The following is a 10,859-nucleotide window of genomic DNA, read 5'->3' on the forward strand; positions in this document are numbered from 1 at the left end:
ACTTTTTCACTAAACAAGATTTTTAAACAAAAATGAATTTGTGAGTTATTTTTCCGCCGAATAGTTAAATTTTGTAAAAAAAAAATACTAAAAATTTTGTCGTTTTTTTTTAAATTATTATTGAAAACACAAATAATATTGTTCTCCGATGTTATGCGGTCGGCTTTTGAAAACAAACTAACTGAATCTGATGATTCATGTTGTAACACGTGTAAACTTTTGTAATGACTGTGCTTTCCAATATATTGGACAAACCTCGCAATATGTACACAAAAGAATGAGACAACATGAACTAAGTGTGGTCCACCATAAACAAAAAAATTTCAAAGTACCCTAGTACACACTCTATTGAAAAACGGCCATTCGTTAATTTCACTCCAAAGATTTTTATATCATGAAAGTTGCATCTTTAGGAGATTATTCGCGGAGAGTTGTCTTATTCTTATGAATGTTTCTAACAGTGTCAACATTAGATCAGATCACAACCTATAACATGATTCATATTTAAATTTTTTACACTTTTTGACAAACAATTAATATCGACTTCCTTTTAAGATCAATAATTTAAGTATTCCACACCCTGACATAAAAAAAACGCACATACAATCTCACAGTTCACGTTCAAGTGTTTACACGTGTTACACATGAATCATCAGATTCAGTTAGTTTGTTTCCAAAAGCCGACCGCACAACATCGAGAGAACAATATTATTTGTGTTTTCAAATAATAATTTAAAAAAAAGACAAAACTTTTAGTAATTTTGATTTACAAAATTTAACTATTCGGCGGAAAAAATAACTCACCAATTCATTTTTGTTTAAAAATCTTGTTTAGTGAAAAAGTGCTAACGTATATTCAAACATACAGGTAATTAATTCAATTTTGTCATTAACCTTTTCTTAAAATTTCCATAACTTTCAAAAAATTTCTATCATTTTAATATCTGTTCTGATAATCCACTCATTTATTTTTATCATTTTCATTTTGATCATATTATCATATTTCGGTACATTATTATTTTTTGCAATTAATTTATTATTTAAGAAAAATCTATTTTCTTTTCCTAAACATATTGTTTACTTAAATCTCATCAAGATCGTGTTTCTTGAATGTCCTGAAGATGGAACGTACCTAGTTCCGAAACGTCGACAGTAAGTAAATAAATAAATAAAGAAATTGTTTATTAAAAACTTTTCTTGTTTTTTTATTACTTTTGGATTCTTGTTCGAAACTCTACAAAATATATTATATATATATATATATATATATATATATATATATATATATATATATATATATTGTAGACCACGCTATCTCTAACAGCCATAGTTTCGATTTCAATAATCCGCACATTTTATATTATGAACAAGATTTATTTAAAAGAAGTATTGCAGAATCGATGTTAATAGCCCATACAAGTAACACAGTAAATTTACGGACAGATACCAATATATTACATGATACTACCTGAATCTCATTCATACTTTGTAGCTTATATATAGATGTACATACACTTTTAATTATAACAATGTATAACAAATCTTATAAACAAACCATCTCATCATAGAATATTTTTCTCCTAACGACATCTATTTTTCAACTGGACCCTAATCCTTTTTTTCCTATCTGATTGAGTGACTTTACAATTTCAAGTGGTTTTCAAGTAGGAGAGAATACGAATACCGAAGACAGTGGTATTAAAAGAGCAACGTGCAGTGAACGACTTGTAATGAAAAAACACAACATGCTAATTAGATTTCCATATTTTAAAATTTTTTTTTTAATTTTAACACACTGATGATGAGACAAACCTAGTCTCGAAACGTTTGTGAAAATTATTATTTAATAAATTAGTGCAAAAAGAGTGTTGTTTGTTCATATTTCCAAATTAATATCTATTATCCACTCAGAATACATTTGTAATATATATATATATATATATATATATATATATATATATATATATATATATATATATACAGTGCTGGATTTACAGTAGGGGCAATCGGGGCTACTGCCCAGGGCGGCAAATTTTTGGGGGCGGCAAAATTTGGATAGTGAGAAAAAAATTCTATACAATATAATCAACTTTTTTTTAACAACATTTTTTATTTCAAGAAATATAATTAACAAAACATAATACGATTGCAATGCAAAATTTGGGTTGAAATAACCGATTATTAAAATTTATTATTTTGCCTTGCCTCCCTCTCCAAAAGTAAATTATCAAATTGGTTAATAAGTCATTATCAAATTTGTCAATTTGGCTAATATAAAGATCCGTAAACAAGCTGAAAGTTTAAGAAAAATATTTTCTTCAGTTCTCGAGCCTTCTTAAAATGACGAATTTCTGCACTTCCAAGCTTATAGCGTTGAAAAAAAATTTAAACTAGTGACGCATGGCATTGTGCCCTAAGACAAATTATTGAAACATCCCGTACTGAAAATTACATTTTATAAAGAGCTTTAAAATTGAAAATGAAAAAAATGACTTTTAAAACACATTTTTTGTATTTTGAATTTTTTTGAAAATTATGAACTTGCGCTGCGTAGCTGTTTCAGAGAAGAAATATGAAATCTCAATTACCATGTTTCGTAATTCGTGCCAAAAACTAAACAGCACGTCTCCCCATCAATACAAATCTAATATTTTTTAATTATTCAAGTGAACACGGATCAGCCGATTTAAATGATTCAATTTCTATTGTTAAGGAGACGTGCTGATTAGTTATTGGCCAAGGCAGGTCCAACTGTTTTGAAGATACGGGCCAAAATGCCAAAAATGATAATTTAGTTGTTGAGAAAAAATGCGTCCAATATCATTCAAAAAAATTTATAGAATAAATAACTGCTTAAATTTGTGGGAGGCAGGTTTAGGGGTTTCGATGATCCAATAAAAAAATTTGAAAAAGAAACATTTGATGGACAATGTGGACAATTTGGTGGATATTTTAAAAATATTTTAATAATAAGTATAAATTTTGTTTACATTTATATGGGTCATGTAACATTGTTTAATTGTTAGACTGCGACGCGGCGCTTACGCGCTCCTAAATTTTTCCCTACGCAGATGAAACAGCGCGATTGCTTTAAAAAAAGTTCGAAAGTTCGTAAAATTTCAGGGATGGGGCGGTATTTTTGTTAGTGCCCCGGGGCGCCAAATTTCTAAATCCGGCCCTGTATATATATAATATATATAATATATATATATATATATATATATATATATATATATAAATTGAATTTATTAACTTCCCGAAGGAGAAGTTTATGTTTTCATCAAAAAATCCGATTCGCTAATTTTATGTTTTCTCGACGTTTCAAGCTATTCTGAATCGAATGAGACCAAATTTGGAAAAAGTATGTGTGTGTGTGTGTGTGTATGTGTGTGTGTGCGTGTATGTGAACAGATTTTTGCCGTAAATCGACGTTTCTCGAAAACGGCTGGACCGATTTCAAAAATTTAAAAGCCATTCGATGTATCTCGATGAGGACTATCGTTTCTGAGTTTTGTGCGGCGATCGGCCGGGCAGTTTCTTTGTAAATAGCAGAAAAGTGAAAAATTTTTCGTCCACGTTTTAGCCCGCAATTCTGAATCGATTCTGAAAATTCAAAAACCATTCGATAGATATTGGTTGGGAATCGTGCTGATTAGTTTTTGGTAAAGATCGGCCGGGCCGTTTTCTTGTAATAAAGTTTAAAAAAAAAAATTTCGACGATTTTTATGATTTTTTTTTTGACGTTAGATACCATAGTTTTCTAGGTCATACTAAAATATTGCGGCCCTACGACAACTCGTTTAGCTTTAAAAATTCGTCAAAGTTTGCAAAAATTGATATCGTTTTATTGACATTTGTCAAAATGAAATCTTTGATCGACGTTTTCTCAAAAACGTCTTAACCGATTTCAAAAATTTAAAAGCCATTTGATGTATTTCGGTGAGGACTATCGTTTGTCAGTTTTGTGCGACGATCTGCCAAGCCGTTTCTTTATAATTTGAAAAAAAGTGTTAAACTTTTCGTCCACATTTAAGCTCATCCCACCGAACCGATTTTAAAAAATCAAGAAATGTTCGAAAGATATTAGTTGGGAATGGTACTGATTAGTTTTAGGTGAAAATCTACCGAGCCGTTTTCTTGTAATTAACTGTTGAAAAAAAATTTAAGCCGATTTTTATGGATTTTTTTAGTGATATATACCATGGTCTTATAGAAGTTACTGAAATATTACGGCCTTACGACAAATAGTTTGATTTTAAAAATTCATCAAAGTTTGAGAAAATGAGTAGTTCTTTTGAGATTTGTTAAAATTAAAATTAGACTATTTACTTGGTATAATGATAGAGTACTTGGTCTTGAACATAATAAACCATTAAAGTCCTGAAAACTGGTTCAATTATATAAAATTTGCTTTTAGAAAATACTCCGAGTCAAAGTGTTCGTTCGTTTCAATTATGTGTAATAAATCCACTCGGAATACTTTTAATGACTCATAAATTAATTTATTTTTTATTGATTAAGTCGATTATTCAAACATATCGGGAAGTTCATGTAACTTGCCTCAAGGCTAAATACCAAACCAACTAGTTTATTTCGACTTTGATGATGATGAGCTAGTATAATAGCTCAAAACGTACAATTAATAAAGATTTGATATTTAATTTCTTTCTTTCTTTTTTTGACTTGTGGCTGAAAAACTTCAACCATATATATAAATATAAATATATATTAGATTGTAGAGTCATTTGTAAATATTTTATAGAGCTTTGAACAAAGAATCCAAATGTAATAAAAAACAAAAAAAAAATTTTAAAAACCATTTCTTTATTTATTTACTGTTGACGTTTTGGAACTAGGTACGTTCCATCTTCAGGACATCTGACAAGAAACATGATCTTGATATGATTTAAGCAAACAATATATTTAGGAAAAGCAGAAGATAGTGTTTTTTTTTATATAAAATGAATAAAATTGTAGAAAAAATAATGTACAGAAATATGGCTATATAATCCAAATGAAAATGATAAAAATAAATGAGTGGATTATATAACAAAATATTAGAAATGTTAAAAAATTAGAGTTTTAGAAAGTTTTAAGAAAAGGTTATGGAAAAACAGAATTAATTACCTGTATGATTGATTATACATTAACACTTTTTCACTAAAACGATTTTATCAAAAAAAAAGGTATTTTATAAATTTCTTTTCAGACAAAATAAATTTTGTAATTCAAATATTTTTAAGTTAAGTCTTTTTTAACTTCCTGTAGGGTAGTTATAGTAATGAACCGAAAATCGAAAATGAAAATTTTTATATATCTTTACGCTTCAGAGGTTTCTGAACATTTTAACATACTTTAGAAAAAATGGATGTATGTGTACACACATGTGTGTGTGCGGATACAAATTTCGTCGACGATTTCGATTCCTATTAATGAGAACACGTGCTGATTAGTTCTTGGCATAGGTAAGTCTGGCCGTTCGAAGATACGGGGCAAAAAATGCCAAAAACGGTAACTCAGTTTTTAAGAGAACGGCGAGTTTTTAAGTTTTTAAAAGCGTGCGATTTTAGTAATTCAAAAAACATTTTACTTGAATTGACAAGATGAAGAACTGATCGAATTTTGGGGAAGGCAGGTCTAGCGGTTATGAACTCTTATTGAAAATAAGTTAAAAAATGTCATTTGGCGGTCAAAAATGTTTATTGGACATATGTATATCAAATTATCAGACATTTTATAGAAATTTTAGTAATGTGTACACTTTTGGGGTACATTTTTTGGGTTTGTACCAAGATTTTTAATCACGGTACGGGAAGTTCGAGCAATTTGCTTTGAGGCGCAATACCATATACCACTAGATTGATCTCGTATCGCCGATGCTGCTTCAGAAAGAATGAATTTTGCGATAAACGATTTCTTCGCGAGTCCTTCGGACGTCTTCGAGTATCCCCAATACTCTTCGTCTATCAAGAACAATGATTTAATGTTGTCCAACCTCTGATGTCGTGGCTAATGTGATTTAAATCGAAATGTCAAATTGTTTGCTGAAATCCTAGACAATATAAGAATGTGATATATGCATATTTAATAAGGCCTAGACAATATTATAATAAGGTAACAATTGAAACTGACCAAAGCTATTATAAATATATGTTAAAACTTATTTATTACATATGTAATAGATATAAATTTGATTGAACGCCTTCTCAATTTTGAAGAAGACATTACAAGTACGAACAAACACAAGAAAATGTCTGAAGAAGCGACGATTAAAATTGAGCCGATGGAATATCCACAAGTAAAACTAGAAATTGATGATTGTGTTCAAGTGAAACAAGAAATTGATGATTGTGATCATATTTATCCAGAATATGATGAAGTATTTGTGAAATCTGAGATCACAATCCAGGAAGAAATAAAAGAAGAAACCATTAAGAAGCAAGATGCTGTATCCAATGCAAACATATGTAAAGAAGAAAACAGTATGTTAAGTAATTTAGATGATAATACATTTAAATACAACGAAAGAGTTTTAAGTAAAAGTAAACATAACTTGAAAACCCATAAATGTAAAATATGCAAGAAATCATACACAACAAGACAAAACTTACAACGCCATGAAATGATTCATACCACACATCATTATAAATGTGAAATATGCAATAAAAGTTTTATACAGCAAGTAACTTTAAAACAGCATTCATTAGTGCACAAGAAACGCCCAATTAATTGTAAATTATGCAATAAAACATTTGCAACTAATCAAAGCTTAAAGCAGCATTTAAAGATTCACACTGGAGAACGCCATCACAAATGTAAAATATGCAAGAAAAGATTTACAGATGCAAGTACTTTAAAAAGGCATTTAGTGGTGCACAGTGAACATCGACCTTACGAATGTAAAACATGTAATAAAACATTCAAAGAGAAACAAACATTAAACAGGCATAAAACAACACATACCGGAGGACGTGAATATGCATGCAAAATATGCAATAAGAAGTTTACTCGAGCATACCATGTGAAAGTGCATTTAACTAAACACACCGGAGAACACACGCTCATAAATGTGAAATATGCAATGAAGTGTTCACTACAAAACGATCATTAGTGCAACACAAAATGACTCATTCTCAAAATTCATTTGAATAGACATTTGGGTAATCACTTTTTAATTCTTCTTATTTATACTAATATGCATTTTGAATATCTCAGTCAGTCGGAAGTGTCTGGTATTAGAGGTCATACAGAATAATCTATACATGGTAAATATACATAATATACAAATAGTATACATTAGAAATCAACCACATTTATGTTCACTAATTAAGTGCAGCATATCATAATAAGTGGTTTCGATAAAAACGTAAAAGATAAGTCCATATTCAGAAGGTTGTGATACAAGTGCATTTTATGCATTCTATCTATCAAATTGTTTAAATGAATTTTATATTAATAATTTACATTGAACCGAATATAAACATTTAATATTGACTCACATCTTGATTTTATTTTTATTATAATTTGTTGTATTTATACATAAATATATAATAGAAATAATTAAGGTCTTAAAATATCTAAAATATATTTTAATACAAAACATTTCAAAGTATTTCATATTATACTATGAATACTTCAATCCATGTCATGTACTTCTTCATGTAATTATTAATTATTAATAATTAGTAATAATTTTAAATTAGTAATTATGTTTATATAGTTCTCAGGAACATATGAGATAAGGTCCTTTAATACTAACTCCACTCGATTAAGTTTTGTTTATTAACTTCCCATAGGGTAGTTTTGTTTATTAACTTCCCATAGTAATAGCAAAAAATCGAAAATGAAAGTTTCTATATATCTTTACGTTTCAACCGTTTCTGAACATTTTGGCATACCTTAGAAAAAATGGATGTATGTGTGTGTGTGTGCGAGTACAAATTTTCGTCCACGATTTCGAGAACACGAATCAACCAATTTGAATAATTCGAAAAACATTCTATTTCTATTGATAAAGAGACGTGCTTATTAGTTTTTGGCTATGGCAGGTCGAGCAGTTTCGAAAATACCGGGCAAAAACGGTAACTCAGTTTTTAGGAGAACGGAGCGTCCGATTTTAATAATTCAAAAAACATTTTACTTGTATTGACAAGATGGAGAATTGATTGAAGTTGACGAACTGATGAAACTTGGAAAGGCAGGTTTAGCGGTTTTCGGATATCCAATAAAAAGTGAAAAAAATGCCATTTGGCGGACAAAAATGATCATTAGACATATGCACATCAAATTATCAGATTTTATAAAGTTTCTTATAAGTATAAATTTTGTTTATATTTCTATGGTCTCCGTACCAATGTTTATCCGTTATACTGCGACGCGGCGCCCACGCGCTTCGATATTTCGTTTCTACGCAGCTAAAGTATCGCGATTGCTTTGAAAAATTTCCTATATATTTCAAAGTATTAAAAAATCAAATTTTTCAAAAAGGTCGATTATTTTCATAAATTTTAAAAATCTCAATAATCGATTCAGAGTTGTAAGAAAATCGAAAAAAATTTAAAAATATAAATTTTTGGTATGGGAAGTTCCTGCAATTTGCCTTAAGGTGGGATGCCATGCACCAATATGAATACATCATATTCTAATATTGTCTAGGTGCACCACTATTTAATAATCAATTTTTTTTACAAATCAATAATGTGCGCAATTTATTTAAATTGATAGGTCTAATATCTGGCAGCTTCTATATCAAATAGATACACACACACGTTTCATCCAATCTCAATGTCAAAAGATTCAGAATAACATCTTGAAAACAAAATTAGAAAAATCTGGTTTTCCGATCGATTTTTAAGGGATTTTGGACCCCCTGGTGACATCCAAAATTACTTCCCATCCCAAACTTCACCACGCACATTTTTATTACGAAAAAAATAGTATTTTTTTGAAAATGATAGTATTTCTGTAAAAAATAAATACATGTGATAGATATCTTACTAGAACTCGTCCTTCCCCCACATGATTTTGTAGCAACGTGATATCTATGAGAATCTCAAATTGTACCTTTTCTGTAATTGCAATTGAACATTTATGAAAACAAGCTGTATCAAATCACACAGATTTTATTCATACTAGAGAACGTCCTCATAAATGTGAATTGTGGAATAAACATTCACGTTTATGAGGGCGCTCTTCATTATGAATAATTATGTGATTCAAAAGTTAGATTTTGGAAAAAATAAACAAGCATGTAACTACTTAAATATATAAATATTTTAATTGCATATGCAACTTTCTTGTAAAATTTTGGTATGAAGTGCAAGTGGACCTGAAAAAATCTTTGATCAAGATGGACATAGGTTTCATTTTCTGATGTGAATAAATTTTGCAAAGTCTTCGCAATGGGCAGTGGTTACAGCTAAGAATTTTAAATAGTAGGTTCTACATTTGATTCCTAGAGGTGGGACAACAATTTCAGTAATAATCTAAAAAAATGGTGTTACTGGATCTGAAAAAATGTGGACAATAGGTGCATGTGCTTTATTTTACCATTCCAAAATTTGTTCCAAGGGATTCCACATGGACTAGCAGTTAGAGTCTAATTCATAGGTTCTATATTTGATTTCTAGAGACAGGACAATCATTTCAGTAATCATCTGTAAAAATGAATTTTGTAAAGTATAAACAAGCAAACAAACAATTGTACGAATGTTTTACTGCATATGTGACATCCTTGAAAAATTTTAGTATGAAGTCTGAGGCTTCTGTGTAACTGGATCTGAAAAAGTCTTTGAAAAATATGGTCATATGTTTCATTTTTCTTGTGAATCTTTGCATTGGTATAAATTCTGAGGTACCTGTGTAATTGGATCTGTAAAAGTCTTTGAAAAATATGTTTGATTATATGACATGTTTGATTTTCCAAAATCTTTTCCATGGCCTAGTAGTTAGAGCTATGAACTTCTAATCAGAGGTTCTAGGTTTTATGTCCAGAGATAGGATACAACCATTTGGGTAATCATCTATAAAAACATACCATTAATGTGTCCTGATTGCTGTTGAAAATATATAAATACAATAAAATATTGTCTCTGAAAGAGAATTGTTTTCCGAATGAATTAAGCACAAATTCAATTCTTGTGTCAAATCACATCTTACTGTACTAATACAGCTTATTCGAAGTTGAAGATTGTTTTCATGGAGTCTTGTCCAACCCCTGAAAAAAGCTCATGCTTATTAAGATCTTCATAATTGTTATTTTGTATACATTCCGTCGCAGACATTGGTAGACCATAAATGCATAAAATTATATACACCTAAGTCTGTTTTTACACGATCTTTTTGTACACGGTTTTGATATAACACGGTTTGAAAATTTAATATTTTTAATTTTTTTACACGAATTATTCCATTTAGCACGATTTGAAATTTTGTGTACCTAAATTTTTTTGTCAAATTAAATTTTTGCGAAGTATGTCATATCACAAAAAAGTATTTATGAAAGAAAAAAGTCTGAAACCATCGATAGTATCGATAGTTTGCGAATACTAGCTTAAAGATTTAAGTGAATTCCCTTTAGCGCGTACAAACAATTTTTTACTGGTCAAAGCAAATGTGAATAGCACTAATTTAATTCTTGTTCTTAAAAATTCTTGTTTTTCACCAATTTTAATAGGTTTTAGAGATTAGGAACAAATCACCCATTTTTGTATAAGATCAATGTCTTTTTTTACACGTTTTTTTTACACGGATTCTTCTGGAACCAATCTCGTGTAAAAACAGACTTAGGTGTATTAGTAAATTTATTAATAGATCTCCTTCATTGATCACAGACCCCAGACATTATATATATATATATA

General features: G+C 29.5%; 1 protein-coding gene across 1 annotated transcript; it reads left to right on the forward strand.

Annotated features, from left to right (window-relative positions):
* Positions 1–6,250: 6,250 nt before the first annotated feature.
* LOC113391087 (zinc finger protein 492-like) lies at positions 6,251–7,111 on the forward strand. Its single transcript, XM_026627057.1, has one exon. It carries the CDS (start codon positions 6,251–6,253, stop codon positions 7,109–7,111), a length of 861 nt encoding a protein of 286 aa, XP_026482842.1.
* Positions 7,112–10,859: the final 3,748 nt, after the last annotated feature.

Source organism: Ctenocephalides felis, unplaced genomic scaffold (genome assembly GCF_003426905.1).
Source record: "Ctenocephalides felis isolate EL2017-DRISC unplaced genomic scaffold, ASM342690v1 CF-g0.4_SCAFFOLD_00845, whole genome shotgun sequence".
NCBI classification, from domain to species: domain Eukaryota; kingdom Metazoa; phylum Arthropoda; class Insecta; order Siphonaptera; family Pulicidae; genus Ctenocephalides; species Ctenocephalides felis.